The 17,247-nt window shown below is 49.7% G+C and overlaps 1 protein-coding gene across 3 annotated transcripts in view; it reads left to right on the top strand.

Moving 5' to 3' along the window:
• AGRN (agrin) overlaps nt 1–9,163 on the top strand; it is a 211,255-nt gene extending 202,092 nt beyond the window's left edge. For all 3 annotated transcript variants that reach the window (XM_087878878.1, XM_087878877.1, XM_060694175.2), the window contains 3 exons: nt 3,175–3,399; nt 5,619–5,722; nt 8,559–9,163. In XM_087878878.1, coding sequence (XP_087735004.1) covers nt 3,175–3,399; nt 5,619–5,722; nt 8,559–8,716 — 487 coding nt within the window. In that variant the 3' untranslated portion in view covers nt 8,717–9,163. The remainder of the gene's footprint in view (nt 1–3,174; nt 3,400–5,618; nt 5,723–8,558) is intronic.
• Nucleotides 9,164–17,247: the final 8,084 nt, after the last annotated feature.

Raw genomic sequence — 17,247 nt, 5'->3', positions numbered from 1 at the left:
GAGGGAGGGAGAGGCCAGGATTAAAATCCAGTCAAATGGGTTGGATTAAAAATCCACTGCTCACCTAGAGCAGAGACTCTCTGCTTCCTGAACAGATTAACAAGAGCTGGAAGGGATCTAGTAGGTCATCTAGTCCAACCCACTCCTATCCACCTCGCCAAAGCAGGAGACCAGTGATGGCTAACCTTTTTGCCGTCGCGTGCCAAAAGCGGTGGGGAGTGCGCGTGTGCCCACACCCATAATTCAATGTGCCCCACCCCTGTGCATGCACATGCAACACCCCCCCGCGCTCCCACCGCTTTTGGCCCACGGTGGGTGTGGTAGGCCTGCTTTTTTTCCCTCCCCAGGCTCCAGATGCTTTCTAGGAGACTGGGGAGGGCCAAAACAGCCTTCCCCACCCTCCCGGAGGCCAGAAACGGCCCGTTTCCCGATTTCCGGTGGGCCCGAAAGTCTCGAAAATCAGCTGGCTGGTGTTCGCTTGCACACTACAGCTAAGCTGGGGCAACACTCCTGTGATCACAGATATGGCTCCGTGCGCCACCTGTAGCACGCTCGCCATCACGGCCCAACACAATTTCTGACAAACGGCAGTCCGATCTCTTCTCGAAAGCCTCCAGGGATGACATGCCCACAACTTCCTAAGATTAGGCCACGTTTGATTAAGTCGCAAAACCAGACCTCTAGTCATCCAGATCTTGGTTATTCCTCTCGTTTTTCCAAGCTGGGTCTCGAACACATAACAAACGTCGAAGGATCCACAGGCTGCCTCAAAAAAAAAAAAAAATTGACAATTTTTGATTCCGTTTTTCCTCGTTCTTACGCAGGTCCCTTCCGTTAAACCTGGGTTATTTCATCTAACTACAGAATGTAGGCCTCCGTTTCCCCCAGTTCCAGGGGAATTTGGACGCTGAAATCTTCCCTGCAGAAAGATTCAACACAAAATGTGGATTTTACTGATCTCCCCACACACACACACACATCTAGCCAATACATTATTAATCTGGTCCGTTCATTGTCAATTCCAGACAGATTGGTTTAGTGCAGGGGTCGGCAACCTTAAACACTCAAAAGAACCACAAAGGTCCTAACCGGAAGTCCCCCCCCCCCCTTACAATTCTGGAGCCGACCGGAAGTCCGGTTCCCCTACCAGAGAGTCTCCTCCTACTGTGGCATCCTTTTTCTTCTACCTATCCTAACTGAAAGCCCTATCAATTGTGGAGCTGACTGGAAAGCCCGCGCCTTGCCATAGAGTCTCTTCCTGGCGCGCCATACTTCCCCCTCCCACCCCCCCAAAGCAGAAGCTCCTCTCAAAATTGGGGCACCAACCAGCAACGGGGAGCCGCAGCAGAGGCATGAAAGAGCCACATGCGGCTCCAGAGCCGCGGGTGGCCGATTCCTGGTTTAGTGCTATCATAGGATGTGGGCTACAGTCAGCAAGTTTTGCAGTGTTTGGGGGGGGGGAAGTGTTGAGATTGATTTCAATAATCTAAATTGCTTTAAGGAGTTAATCCGAAGAGCTGGAGAACAAAATAAAGTTTTTCAAAAGTGCCAACTTGGAGCTGAGGCTGCTATAAAAGGAAGGCATTTCAATTTTAGGGAATTCCTAATTGTGTTTGCAGATGAGATAAAGGAAAGGCACAGCTCTGTCTTAGCCAGAAAACAAGACAACAAGAGAGGGGAAAAAAAATAAGGAATGTAGTTTATTTATTTTTTTTTCACTTATTTGTAGTTGCCAGCTCCAGATTTTTAAATAACCAATTTTCCTTTTTCATCTCAAATTGTTTTTACACAGAGTGATCCATTTCTCCCCTGGATCCGGGGGTGGGTGGGAAACAGTGTCCTTGTAATCCCGTGTTGTGGTGTGCCTCGTCTTGTGTAGATGTGTGTATTTGTGTGTCTATTGTGCTCTGTGACGGTGAAATGCTTTAAACTCTCTAGCCGGGATGTTGATTTTCTCTGCGGCCATCAAAATCTCTCAAGGAGAAGAGATACCTTGGCAGGGAATTAAACAGGATTCTTAAAAGAGAAACCGTTAGTCGGTCGTCTGATTTTGTGCTTCAGACATTACAGTTTGTCCCCAGGATCTAAAATGGCAGAAATCTACAGCGCAGCCTTTTTTCAAACGTAAAATAAAAAGGTGGAACCATATCGTGGTCAGTGTTAACTTCCGACCATTTACGGGTAGGGCTCGACTTAACCGCCGCAATTGAGCCCAACATTTCTGTTGCTGAGTGAGACATTCGTTAAGTGGGTTTTGCCCAGGGGTGGGATTGAAAAATTTCAGCAACCGGTTCGCTGCCTGATTGCTGGGTGGCCGTGGCCATGGGGGCGTGGCCTACTTGGCCTCCTGCACCACGAGGGGAGGGGCGTTTTCACCCTCCCCAGGCTCTGGAGGCTTTTCCTGTGCCTCCAGGAGGGCGTAAACAGCCTCCCCCAGGCATCGGAGGCCGGAAACAGGCCCGTTTCTGGACTTTTGGTACTTCCGGTAGGCCCGTTTTCCACCCTCCCGGAGCCTCTGCGCGGGCATTGCACTTACCTGGTATCCAAAACGGGCCGCGTGGAGACTCCTGGGAGGGAGGGGTAGGGTCAGCCAGTCCTTGGCACAACCAGTTCGGCAAACCAGATTAAAATTAAAATCCGTTTCGCCTGAACTGGCTGAATCCCACCTCTGGTTTTGCCCCATCTTACGACCTTTCTTGCCACAGCTGTGGTTAAATTAGTAACACAGTTGTTAAATCTGACCCGTTTCTGGAACTTCTGGGAGGCCCATTTTTCGCCCTCCCCAGCCTCCGGAGGCTTTCCTCGAGCCTCCAGGAGGGCGAAAACAGCCTCCCCCACGCTCCAGAGGCTGGAAATGAACCTGTTTCCAGAACTTCCGGGACACCTGTTTTTAGCCCTCCCAGAGCCTCCACATGGGCGCTGCATTTACCTGGCATCCCAAACGGGTCGCGTGGAAACTCCGGGGAGGGGTAGGGTGGGTGGGGCCAACCAGTCCTTGCAACTACCGATTCGACGAACCAGATATAAAATTAGCATCCGGTTCTCCTGAAAAGGCTGAATCCCACCTCTGTCTGGTCTGAATGGAATGGGGCCCTTTGGGTGAGCTCCTAAAGGGGGGGGACACACCCCCTCTCTGCTTCCCGAACTGACTTTCTCCTTTCCGTCCCGATGCAGCGAGAAGGCTCTGCAGTCCAACTACTTCGAGCTGAGCATCAAAACTGAAGCCACCCAAGGTCTTATCTTGTGGAGCGGGAAGGGCCTGGATCGATCGGACTACATCGCTTTGGCCATCGTGGACGGCCGGGTCCAAATGACCTATGACCTCGGCTCCAAACCCGTGATCCTGCGGTCTACCGTCCCAATCAACACGAACCAGTGGATTCAGATCAAAGCGTCCAGGTGGGGGAAATCATAAGGTCATCTATCCCTTTGGCCATTGGAAAAAGGATCAGAGCTTCATGTCCCTTGATGATGCCTGACCATTTGGGGCGGGGGGGGGGTCTTCCTTAGACGGGTGCACCAGAAAATAGGAATAATGGGTACCTTACAAACTAGTAGTAACTGTGAGAGGGATCTTGGAGTCCTAGTGGACAATCACTTCAATAGGAGCCAGGCGTGTGCAGCAGCTGCCGAAAAAGCCAACACAGTTCTAGGCTGCATCAACAGAGGGATGGAATCAAGATCACGTGAAGTGTTGATACCACTTTATAAGGCCTTGGTAAGGCCACACTTGGAATCTGGCATCCAGTTTTGGTCGCCACGATGTAAAAAAGACGTGGAGACTCTAGAAAGAGTGCAGGGAAGAGCAACAATGATTATAGGGGACTGGAAGAGAAAACATATGAAGAACGGTTGCAGGAATTGGGTATGTCTCGTTTGATGAAAAGAAGGACCAGGGGAGATATGATAGCAGTGTTCCAGTATCTCAGGGGCTGCCCCGAAGAAGAGGGAGTCAAGCTATCTTCCAAAGCACCTGAGGGCAGGACAAGAAGCAATGGGTGGAAACTCATCAAAGAGAGAAGCAACTTAGAACTAAGGAGAAATTTCCCAACAGTTCTCGGAGGCATCAACCATTCACCTCTGGGCTTACCAAACCCCCCTTGGATCTAAATAAAAATCTTCCAAGGGAAGGGAGCCAGGGGAAGGAAAGATGAGTCGTAGGCCCTGGTCTCCCTCCAGCAAAAGGGGCTTTTCTGTTGGGGGCCTTATTTTAGGTCCACAACAAGTCCAGGCAAGTATTTGGAGGGTGGCAGTCACACCGCCAGATGAGTCGGCCAAGAGCTGAGATGGATGAGCCAACTTCTAGAATGACACTTGGCAATCAAATTGCATTTCATACCCAAAAATAAGAACAATAATAATAGGCATTTAGCCAGTGTGGAAAAGGATAATAGAGTAGAGTAGAGTAGAGTAGAGTAGAGTAGAGTAGAGTAGAGTAGAGTAGAGTAGAGTAGAGTAGAGTAGAGTAGAGTAGAATTAGAATGGAACGGAACGGAACGGAATAGAATAGAATAGAATAGAATAGAATAGAATAAAATAACGGAAGGGACCTTGGAGGTCTTCTAGTCCAACCTCAAGCAGGAAACCCTACACCACTTCAGCCAGGGGAATTCTGGGAGTTGAAGTCCGCCAGGCTTTAAAGTTGCCAAGGTTGGAGACCCCTGCTGTAAGGGACTATGGCTCATGGCTATTGTTGAAAAACTCTAAGCCTCCTGCTGAGGATGTCCTGTTGAGTTTGAGATGCTCTACCAATATCTTATAGTTGCCAGGGCCCAGCCCCTTTCTGTCGGCCTGCCAAGGTTGCCCTATTTGACCGGTTGTTGCCACCTTGGGTAAGGGATGCGGTGGCTCAGTGGCTAAGACGCTGAGCTTGTCGATCGAAAGGTCGGCAGTTCGGCAGTTCGGATCCCTAGCGCCGCATAACAGGGTGAGCTCCCGTGACTTGTCCCAGCTTCTGCCAACCTAGCAGTTCGAAAGCACATAAAAAATGCAAGTAGAAAAACAGGGACCATCTTTGGTGGGAAGGGAACAGCGTTCCGTGCGCCTTTGGTGTTGAGTCATGCCAGCCACATGACCACGGAGACGTCTTCGGACAGCGCTGGTTCTTCGGCTTTGAAGCGGAGATGAGCACCGCCCCCTAGAGTCGGGAACGACTAGCATATATGTGCGAGGGGAACCTTTACCTTTACCTGCCACCTTGGACTTCAAGAAGAAAGAATAGAAAGTAATAATGGAACTAGCAATAGCCCTTGGACTTATATACCGCTTCATGGTGCTTTACATCTCTCTCTAAGCGGTTTACAGAGTCAGCCCTATTGCCCCTAACAATCTGGGTCCTCATTTGACCCACCTCGGAAGGACGGAAGGCTGAGTCAACCTTGAGCCTGGTGAGATTCGAACTGCCAAATTGCAGGCAGCCGGCAGTCAGCAGTAGTAGTAGTACTGCAGGACTGCATTCTAACCACTGCGCCACAAATGATGAATTGGGCACAATTGCCAACATTCCTAGACATGGTTAACATCTGGAGATCTTCCAACACGGAGAAGGTTGGTCTGTAGGAACTTCCGATGGGTCCTTCCCAATGCATTGTCTTGTGTTGTTCCCCCTCTTCCGACAGAGTCCATCGAGATGGGTCCCTACAAGTCGGCAACGAGTCTCCCGTTATGGGTTCCTCGCCTCTTGGAGCAACCCAGCTGGATACAGACGGGGCCCTTTGGCTGGGTAAGTGTCAGGATTCCAAGTAACACACCCCTCCATAAGTATGACCGTATCACCCCTGTGTTCTGACTCGGCTCCCAAATATGACAAGCCCTTTGTAGTTAACGAAACGTTCCCTTTATTAGGAGCGCCAGCAGCCGCTCTCTCTCTCACAGCAGGCTACGAAGTGTCCTGTGGAAAGGGACGCTCGCTCCCTTTCCATCCTGAATTTGGCCTCAACACACCTGGAACCTCCCTCTCTTTCTTCCCACACTTGCAAAGGAAGACTTGGAAGGTGATCTCGCTTTCTTCCAGCAGCAGAGACACACATACACGCACAAAAAGGCGCTGCAGATTCCAGGAAGAATTCTGATAAATTTCCAAGCAGGAGTCAGAAGTGCAAGCTATCCGGCAGGGAGATGAATAATTGCCTGCCACATCTATTCATTTATTTATTTTTATTTTTATTTTATTATTCATATTTCTATGCCGCCCACTCTCCGAGGACTCTGGGGCGGCTTACACCAAAGACAGTATACTAAATAGCATATTGCCCCCCAACAATCTGGGTCCTCATTTTACCCACCTCGGAAGGATGGAAGGCTGAGTCAACCTTGAGCCGGTGAGATTTGATCCGCTGATCTGCTGAACTAGCAGTCAGCTGAAGTAGCTGCAGTATTGCACCTTAACCACTGCGCCACCTCGGCTCTTTTCATCTGCTCCCCCTGCCTTTTATCCCCATGTGGCTTCTCTAGCAGCGTTGGCTCTTCCATCCCAAGGACCGGCCCATAGATTTCCACTGCTCTCCTCTCCTCTGCCTTCTGCGCGTCAGGCACTGGACCCAGCTGTTCCTCCTCTTCCTCATCAGCCACCTCCAGATCTGGGGGCTGTTGACTCTCCCTCTGAGTGTCAGCGTTCCAGAAAAAAAAACCCTCTCCAAGTAAAGACTCTGAAGCAAGCATTTTCAAATTTCTATTTACTAGAATAGATAAACTGGCACATCTGGGAAAACTCGAATCTCAGAGGTCCGGGTTTCCCCTCAGTAAATCAAAAGCCCCAAAACCATCCCCTCAGTCCACAATCGATCACATGCTCCAATCAACCGCCGTCCCATCTCGAGACATCACTCCAACCACTCCTTCTCCAAATGCAGGACTGTCCTGACCTTGACCGACAGGAAGAATGCTATTATGTCTACAGACAACCCCTCTACTAAATCCCCACCGCCTCCTGCTTTCCCACACAGGAGAAGGTGGCAGCATGGAAGCTTCCGGCTTAATATGGCTTCCAAAACTGACATTGAGGGCAGATGGACAGCGAAGGCTACACCTCTGTCTCTTTCTCTCACAGCTCCATTCCCTCTTCGGAGCTCTCAGGTTCCTCAATACTGACCCTGATTCCCACATCTCCTCCTCCACATCTGATTCGACTGCCGAATTCGGGCGTAGGCCACAACACCCTGGCTTTGACTTCGGCAGGGCCTTCTAAAGAACCCAATCGTCTTAATACAGAGACATTAGCCAGGACGTGGCTTGGGTTCTCCAGATGGGGTAGAGCAGTGATGGCTAACCTTTTTGCCATCGCGTGCCAGGAGCGGAGGGAGCTCAGGGGAGGGTCATGCATGCGCGTGCCCACGCCCATAATTCTATGCACCCCGCCCCCATGCATGCGCATGCGATCCCCCCACACTCCCCCCGCTCCTGGCAAATGATAGCCCGGTAGGCCCGTTTTTCTCTCTGTTCTGTCCCCGTCCCACACGCACACACACCAATAGACGTCCAAGAGTTAAAGACTAAACCAGCCGACAAAATCCTTTTCCTTATGATAACGGAACTTGGCAACAACCTAGTGGCTGCCTGCCAAGAGTTTATTACTTACGAAGAGAAGAGATAACTTCTCCCCGCTTCTGGTACATCAAAGCAAACAGCTCAATAATTACAGAGTCAATCAAGTCCAAAGATAATCCAGCAAAGTCTATAGCAAAAGTCCGGCAATGCAGAATGGCGTGGAAGCTTTCAGCTTTGTTCGTCACAAGGTTTGACTGGTCACCACGCTCCTTTTTATACCCTGTGGGGTGTGGTCCAGTGACTCAGCCTAATCTCGGGCACGCCTTTTCTTCTGTTGCGCGCGCTTATCTCTGCGACGCTGGCGTGGATCCAGCCAAGACTCATTACTCTCATCACTGTCCACCTGTGGCTGCGTGGACATGCTTGGCCCCGGCCCTATCTCTTGCCCTTTGGCGGACACCGAAGGCATTGCCAAAGAGGAGGGTCCTGGAGAGGGAGGCCTTGCCAACTCCTCTCCTTCACTCTCGGAGTCCTCTCCTGCCAATGACACAGGCTCAGGTAACGGAGCCACAACACTCTCTCCCCCAGGCTCCAGAGCCTTTCTAGGAGTCTGGGGAGGGCGAAAACAGCCTTCCCCATCCCCCGAGAGGCCCTCCGGAGGCCAGAAATGGCCCATTTGCCAACTTCCGGTGGGACCAGAAGGCCCGTTTTTTGCTCTCCCCAGGCTCCAGAGCCTTTCTAGGAGTCTGGGGAGAGAGAAAAACAGGCCTTCCCCATCACGCCCCGAGGCCCTCCAGAGGCAGGAAACAGCCTGTTTCTCTACTTCTGGTGGGCCCAGAAGGCCCGAAAATCAGCTGGCCGGAGCTGAGCTCGCGTGCCCACCAATATGACTAGGTGGCACGTGTGCCATAGATTCGCCATCACGGGGGTAGAGCATCTCTCAGCTCCAAAGTCTGATGGGAAGGTCTCCAAGTCATCGATGAAAGAACCTGTGGAGATCCAGACATGGTGGCATAGCTTGGAGCTGGGACCCTCTTGTCTTTAACCCTTTCCTCTCTGTCCTCTTCTCACAGGTGGGTTGGAGAAGCTCAGCCTGGCCCACAAGCTTCCCAAATCTTTCCTCACCGGCTTTGTGGGCTGCATACGAGATGTGGTGGTGGATCGCCAAGAACTCCACCTGGTAGAGGACGCTTTAAACAACCCCACCATATTACACTGCGCGGCCAAATGAAGACATCCTGCCTCTCTCTCTCTCTCTCTCCCTCTTCTATCTCTCTTCCCTCCACCCGGCTATTGCTGTAATTATTTTCTATTTTTGTAAAACTTCTTGCTTTTTTATATTTTGGGGGGGGCGGGGGGGAGGGACAGGAAGAGGAGGGGATAGCAGGGAGACGAGGAGGAAGAAGACGAGAAGGATCGCGAGAGGATTCGGTTGAAGGACATTCTTTGGGGTTACTGTTTGGTTGCAGCATTTTCTCGCCCATCGGACTCTCAAGGAGCCAAAAACCTCCCCATTTTTAAAAACCCGGCGAAGCTTCGGAATGTGACCAAGGAACAAAGTTCCCCCATTTTGCTTCCGGATGGGGGGAGGGGCGCGCGGGGTCACCGTCCACTGTAAATGTCACTCATACTTGAAATCATTCTTTTTATTATTATTATTATTATTATTATTATTATTTTTAATCAGGGTTTATTATTTGTTTTGGCCGACACCAATATTAAGGGGGGAAACGGAAGACCAGAGACGGAAGGGTTGTCCGAGCCGTGGCGTCTCTGAACAAAGGAACAGCAATTGCCCTACAAACTCAAGGCGGGGGGGGGGCAGATTTCCCACACGTCTCCAAAATTGTTTGCATGAAGCAGACACCTTGTTCCGACAAAAAAAAAAACCAAACCTGTGAATTCCTCTCATTCACATCCAGCAAAGTCTTTCAAGGGAGGATTTACAGTCACAGACCTTATCTGGCTTGGAGAGCTGCCAGGCCGATATCTTCAAAACTTGTCAAGAAGTCTCGGAGAGTCAGAGCGAACTAATTGTCTCCTGCAAACTCCACTCCCCTTTCGCTCCTCTTTTATTTCCCTCTGGGAGGGGCCGTTCATTGTCCACCTGTGGCTTTACTCCTGAGTCGACCCTTGTTCTTTAGCTGTTCCCTTCTCCTGGCAGCTCACACTGGGAACAGGCTCCAGCTGTTCTCCTGCCTCACTGATGTCCGACTCTGAAGACAGCTGACAACTGTCAAGACCGCCCTGGCCCCGTCTCTGCCTCCGACGCAGAGCCCTCATCAGAGCCGTCCCCAGACTCCACGACTGACCCATGTTCCTTCCCAACCTCCTCACTGTCTGAGTCTGCCACCAGCTCCGCTGGCCACTGGCGGGCTACAACACTACCTCCCCTACCCCCCAAGACTCTGCAGCCCGTCAGGCCATCCCTCACCTGAGCTCCACGAATCCGTTCACCAGCGCCAGGGAGAGGAAGTCCTTCCCACGGTTCTGCCCTTCAGTCTTAACCAGGCTCCGTATGATCTTTTCGTACTCACCCTTAGAATGACAATGTGTCTTGTATGTAGGTGTGTGTGTGAATACACACAGAGACACACGCATATCTATCCTTTGTCGTCTTTTGACAGAAGCCACAGGAGATTTAGTTCTCGGTAGCAGTGGTGAGAAACGGACAGATGCAGAGTAGAAAGGATGGTCAGATGGTCTCAAGAGAAGTAGGCCAAGGAATTGCGGAGAGTTAAACCCGGGGTTGTGGGTGGCCTGGAGATCAAGCAGCCTTCCTTAAACCTTCAAGGCAACGAGCTTAACTTTCTGATCCAGAATCTTGAATCTTCAAGGAAACGAGCTTAACGTTTCGGATCCAGAATTCATAATTCACCAAGAGAATTAGCGACGGGCTCAGGACAACATTTTTCTCTAGCCCAGACAACCAGATCTTTGATGCTACCTAAGATCAGGACCAAGCTGATCATCCAACCTGCAAAATAATTTTGGAGACATTCCAGAGCAGTAACCGTGGTTAAATCCAGACAAGGTTGTCTTAGGTGCCTGGTCTTTATGGAAGAAAAACATTTTAGAGGTTTAACCGTTACCCCACTCATCCGGAGAAGTGCCAGTCAGGCCTAAAACTTGACTCCCCAGTTTTACACACATGTACATAACCCACACATATCCAAACCCCCCGTCCCCAAATTTGTTTCTCATGACTCATCTATGAATCTCTTCGGGAAAGGGGGAAAAAAAATACATGCCTATCTATCTTATCTATAAATATATACATATATATTTCTATGGTGTGATATGTACAGCCAGAATCCGGTGACTTCCGTCACACCCACTCCTACATTCCAAATCCTTGGGATACTCTTTCGATTTTGAGGGTGTCCTTGGCAGGAAATTTGGAACGGGACTCTCCTTTCCAGGGGTGGGCTTCGAAAATTTTAGCACGGGGTTCTCTGCCTGGTTGTTGCGTGGGCATGGCCTACTCGGGCTTCTCCACCATGGCGGGATGGTGGTTTTGCCCTCTCTGGGCTCCGGAGGCTTTCTTTGAGCCTCCGGGAGGGCGAAAATGGCCTCCCCAGGCTCCAGAGGCCCTCTGGAGGCTGGAAATGGGCCCATTTTTCAGCCTTTCAGTAGGCCTGTTTTTTTGGCCTCCCCGCGCACCCTACACTTACCTGCATCCAAAACAGGCCGCGTGGGGACTCCAGGGAGGGGAGGGGCGGGGCAGAGTGGGCAGGGCCAGCCAGGAGTGGGATTTGGGAGTTCTCCGAACTTCACAGAATCTCCCGAACCCCCAGCAGCCCACTCCTGCTCCTTTCCCTTGGGGGACGGCAAGCGGTGTAAAATTCACAGAACGCAAAACCCCTCCGTCACGGATGTCCTACAACGTCCTGAATTGGATGGTGGGGAAACTGTGGCAAATCCAGGTCAGGTTGGCTGGATGGAATAGCAGCTAGTAAGCTGCTAGTAAGGGCGGATTTGGAGTGTAAATGTCTTTGTGTGTCTGTTTTGTTCCTACGGCTCCTGTTTCCTCGCATCCTTGGTGGCTTACGCGAGAAGCCGCGAGACCAGTAGCGGGATTCAAATTCCCGTCGCTACCAGTTCGCTCGTGGGCTCGTGCGGGCATCATGCTTTGTGCATCGTCCGGGCGGGTGGGTGGAGCCTCCCACCCCTACCGGTTCGCTCAATCTGGGGTGAACCAACTCACCACTGCTCAAGATCCTCTTTTTTCTCACGTTATTTTTATCCAGCTCGGTTCGTTCTTAGTTGAAAAACCACCTACTGAGAGAAGCTTGTGGCTCGGGTGACTTATTCAGGCAAGAAAGGGAGATTTGGGGAGGGTGCGGTTTGAATTTTATTCCCCTTGGTCATTCGACCAAAAAAAAAACCCCCAAACATTTCCCAGGAATTATTGCGGCCATCGTAAAGGCGCTGAAAATAGAAACACTTCCGATTGCTGTACGGGCCTGTTTTTGCAACCTTGCTCAGTGTAGAACTAAGACATTTCCTGACAGCGAGAACAAGTTAATCTTGCCTTCAAAAGTTGTGGAGGCTTTTACGAAGAGATTGGACAGCCGGAATAGTGGAAAGTCTCTTGCTTGCGCAGAGGGTCCCTTCCAACACTTATTCTGTAAGATGAGTGGACTTCAATGGCCAGAATTTCCCAGCCAACATTTTATCCTATGTTTTATGAGCCACGGTGGCGCAGTTGTTAAAGAGTGCAGTACTGCAGCCTAGTTCAGCTGCCTGCAGTTTGGCAGTTCGAATCTCAGCAGGCTCAAGGTTGACTCAGCCTTCCGTCCTTCCGAGGTGGGTAAAATGAGGACCCAGATTGTTGCGGGGCCATAGGCTGATTCTGTAAACCTCTTCGTGGGTAAAATGAATCCTTCCTTCCCTCCCTCCCTCCCAGTGGTTAGAATGCAATATTGCAGGCTAACTCTGCCCGCTGCCAGCAGTTCGATCCTGACCAACTGGCTCAAGGTTGACTCAGCCTTCCGTCCTTCCGAGGTGGGTAAAAATGAGGAACCCGGATTGTTGGGAGCAAGAAGCTGACTCTGTAAACTGCTTAGAGAGGGCTATAAAGCGGTATATAAGTCTTATGTGCCATTGCTATTGCTATCCTTCTTTGAAAATGGCTGGAAAAATCTCAATTTTCCCACTGAGCCTCCAATGGGTCGAACAGCTTCTGATCAGGTTGCGCACTTCCCTTTCCACCTGATGCGGTGGAGTTTAATCCAGTCCAGTTTGGCAGTGAATCTGAATGTCGGGGTCCCAATCTGTGTCCCCGCTCCCTCTCCTGGAGACCCAAATACAGACATGCCTTCAGCTGGAATTTTAAGACTGGATTTGAGACGCTCTTCTTGATGTACTTGGAGAAGAATAATATCATTGCAAGAACACATTTGCTGTATTTCTCAATGTGGCCTTAACTTTGTGTCCTGGGCTCCATCCTACACGGTTGCCAAGACCTGGGAATGCTAGGAAAGGGCCCCCTCCCTAAATGTGAATGTACTGGGCTAGTTACCCTCAGCCAATCGTTACTCCCCGGGACTGAACTCCGATTATCGGGGACCCCTTTTTACCGATTTGATCCCATTAACGTTGACGTTTCTGTGGTGCTAGGGGAGAAACAGAAAAAAAACAGGACCGCCGTGTATTTCAAACGAAAATAAACATCCAAAAAAAAACATGGGAAACAAAGCATCTTCATGTTTCTTTCAAAGCAAGACGAACTCTCAAGCCAACTTCCAGATGTTATGGGGGGGTAGAAGGGGGGGGCTTTTCGGCTTCAACACCTGCAGGAAATTTCCATCCAGAAGCAACTTTGAGAATGGTTGTTAAATGCGGTGCAGAATCTCTGTCCCCGCAGGGCTCTCTGGAACCTGGCTAAAATGCGCTAAAATTTGCAACTCCGCTAAATGAGTAATCGGTAAGGCATTTGATAAAGTAGACCATAAATTACTGCTAGATAAAAATAGAAAAATGTGGGTTAGGCAGCATCACCACCAGATGGATTCGTAACGGTGTGACCAACCACAGTCCTCAATGGAACTGCATCTATATGGAGGGAAGTATGCAGTGGGGGAACCCCAAGGCTCTGTTTTAGGCCCCCGGACTCGTCAACATCATCATTAATGATTTGGACGAGGGGATAGATGGGGAACTCATCAAATTTGCAGACGACACCAAGCTGGCAGGGATAGCCAACACTCCAGAAGATACAGAAGGATCTTGACAGACTTTTAACATTGGGCACTATCTAACACAATGAAATGCAATGGTGAAAAAAAAGTAAGGTTCTACATTTAGGCAAGAAAAACAAAATGCACAGGTACGGTATATGTAGTACTTTGCTCAATAGTAGTAACTGTGAGAGGGATCTTGGAGTCCTAGTGGACAACTATTTAAATAGGAGCCAGCCGTGTGCAGCAGCTGCCAAAAAAGCCAACACAGTTCTAGGCTGCATCAACAGAGGGATAGAATCAAGATCACCTGAAGTGTTGATACCTCTTTATAAGGCCTTGGTAAGGCCACGCTTGGAATCTGGCATCCAGTTTTGGTCGCCACGATGTAAAAAAGATGTGGAGACTCTAGAAAGAGTACAGAGAAGAGCAAAAAAAGATGATTAGGGGACTAGAGGCTAAAACATATGAAGAACGGTTGCAGGAACTGGGTATGTCTAGTTCAATGAAGAGAAGGACTAGGGGAGACATGATAGCTGTCTTCCAATATCTCAGGGGTTGCCCCAAAGAAGAGGGAGTCAAGCTATTCTCCAAAGCACCTGAAGGCAGGATGAGAAGCAATGGGTGGAAACTAATCAAGGAGAGAAGCAACTTAGAACTAAGGAGAACATTCTTGACAGGGAGAACAATGAATCAGTGGAACAACTTGCCTCCAGAGGTTGTGAATGCTCCAACACTGGAAGTTTTTAAGACGTTGGATAACCATTTGTCTGAAGTGGTGTAAGGTTTCCTGCCTAAGCAGGGGGTTGGACTAGAAGACCTCCAAAGTCCCTTCCCACTCTGTTATTTTATTCTTAAATAAAGCCCTTTGTTGAAGGTGGGGGCTATTTAGGAAGGATCTGGTTTGGTCTCGGAGGAAGGGAAAGGGCTCCGGATTTTTTTTTTAAATCGATCCCATTTTTATTCGCACTTGGGCTTGAATTGCAGCTTTGCCCCGTCCGGTTCCAATGTCATCTGCAACGAAGGAGAACAACTTGGCTTTAATTTTTCCTCCTTTTATTTCCATCTCGTTTGCTCAAGGGAGGAAAAAAAAATAGGAAACAGGGAAAATAATCGTATTTTGTCTCCGGGGAATTGCTTCAAGGGATTTGTGTGAAATTGGATAGTGCCAAAGGCACTGGGATAAACAGTGCAACACACCGACCTACTTATGGTTAACTGGGCCCAGATCGACTCGAGTCACTTAGGGACATTTTGTGGGTCCTGTTGACTTGCTGGGGTGGGGTGTGTGTGGAATTAATAGAAATGTAGGAATGCTGGACAAACATCAAAGGACGTCCACCCACATCTCTTGAGGACTCGAATCAAAGACGTGACCAAGGCAGATAATCTTCCTTGCCATTCAACCTGCTCTGACCTAGGCTTCCTGAGTCAGTCAAACACACGAGTAGTCCCAAAAGCATTCTTTTATTGCAACAGCTGTGAGTTCTGTTCATTCACAGCTGAGTCCCAATTAGTTGTAAAGAATCCTTCGGGATAATCACCCACCTTTATCTCCCTTGACACGCTGCCAAAGACCTAATTGGCACACGGAGTCCAGAATCAAACAGAACTTCAGGCTTTAAACTGCATAGAATTAACAATGTTGCTTCCTGCAAAGACCCACGTGCCTTTGCTCCTCTTTTAAGCCTTCTGGGAGGGGCCAATCATCTCCAAGCCCTACTCCCGAGTCGTCCCTTTTGTTTGAACTGTTCTTGCCTTCTGGCAGCTCTGCGCACGCGCGCACTGGGAACAGGTTCCTCTGCCTCGCTGAGGTTCGACTCTGGAGGCTCCGGAGGCAGCACGTACCTCCCAGATGGCCCTTTCTCTGTCTCCGATGCAGAGCCCTCGTCTGAGCCCTCCCCAGACTCCAGGACTGGCCCATGGTCCTCCCCAGCTTCCTCACTGTCGACTCTGCTGCCAGCTCCGCAGGCTGCTGGTGGACCACAACGCAACCAGAGTGTTCAAATATTTAATTTAATTTAATTCAATTTATAGGATTTCTCAGACTCTCTGGTCTCATTTGGCAACCTTAATGCGTTCTTTTACGCGGCCAGGTTGATTTTTGGCATCAGCTTTGCAAGTGGGCAACAGAGAGCATGTAAAATTAAATCAATTTAATTTGTGGGGGAGGGAAATCCATAGATTGGTGAAAAAAATTACAGAAGGCCCCCGATTTGGTCATTTCTACATAGGACTGGAAAACCTCTCTCCGTGGAAAATCTAAAGACAAATAGATCAGTTGTCCAGCTTGTTATAAAGCAGCTTCTTCTGTTCCCGCAGCTCCTCAGGCTGTGTTCCAAGAGGGCTAGCTTTCTGCTTGCAGAGAACTCCCATTTTTACGTTTCCCTCCCCTGTTTAGCACCCTCCTTGAATTTTGCTTCTCTCCAGCTTTTTGGTTCTCACGACTCAAAGCAGAGCCTTCCAACTTTGCAGGTGGCTTGTTCTGAAGTTTCCTTATTTCCTAAACCGGGGTGGAGCCCGGAGGATAAGAGATCTAAGATCAAATCTCACTGGTGGCCCGTTTTGTGGAAAAAAAATCTGTTTCCCCCTTAACAAAGAGTGCCTTGTACTACCAGCTTGTAACATCCAGCGCTGTTTTGTGATCAATGACGCAAAGCAGGGTGGGGAGAGGCGGGCAGCAGCTGGCCCTGCTGGCATCAGAGGAAAACATCTGGCTCATGCCAGGGCAAAAGGAGAAGAAATGGCAGCGGGAGACGGCAAAACAATGCATCTCTGGGTTTTTTGCTCGGTTCGGTACAAAAGCGAAGTTTTTTGGCATTGTCTCGTTTCCTTGGAGGGAAACGAGACAAATTTCCCCTTTGACCATCGTAGATTTTTGCATCCAAAGCTGCTTGAAAAGGACAGCACGAAAGGAAGATGCGATGGGGACGGAGAAGGAAAACAACTTTCTGGCCTAAAGTCTTTGTGATCAACGAAGCAGCAGCCTGAGATGGAAAAGGGAGACTCGCAAACGGGCTGGGAGTCCATCCGGCCAACAAAATTGGTCTTGTTGAGTGAGATGTCACCCTTTGAGGGTCGCACCTCTGCATGAGTCACGGTCCTGGGCTTTCTTCTCCAAGGAGCCTTGGGAATAGAATAGAATAAGAGTTGGAAGGGACCTTGGAGGTCTTCTAGTCCAACCTCCTGCTTAGGCAGGAAACCCTACACCACTTCAGACAAATGGTTATCCAACCTCTTCTTAAAAAGTTCCAGTGTTGGAGCATTCACAACTTCTGGAGGCAAGTTGTTCCACGGATTAATTGTTCTCACTGTCAGGAAATTTCTCCTTAGTTCTAGGTTGCTTCTCTCCTTGATTAGTTTCCACCCGTCGCTTCTTTGGGCTGATAGATTGATTGTTTCTACCTTAAAAGTGCATTAAAAAGGTAAAAGTTCCCCTCGCACATATGTGATAGTCGTTCCCAACTCTAGGGGCCGCATCTCCCTTTCAAAGCCGAAAAGCCAGCGCTGTCCGAAGACGTCTCCGTGGTCACGTGGCCGGCATGACTCAACGCCAAAGGCGCACGGAACGCTGCTCCCT

Source organism: Pantherophis guttatus, chromosome 15 (genome assembly GCF_059756535.1).
Source record: "Pantherophis guttatus breed Tessera chromosome 15, ASM5975653v1, whole genome shotgun sequence".
In the NCBI taxonomy this organism is placed as follows: Eukaryota; Metazoa; Chordata; class Lepidosauria; order Squamata; family Colubridae; genus Pantherophis; species Pantherophis guttatus.
Note: the sequence above shows the minus strand (reverse complement) of the source record. Positions and strands in the feature narration are given on the sequence as shown.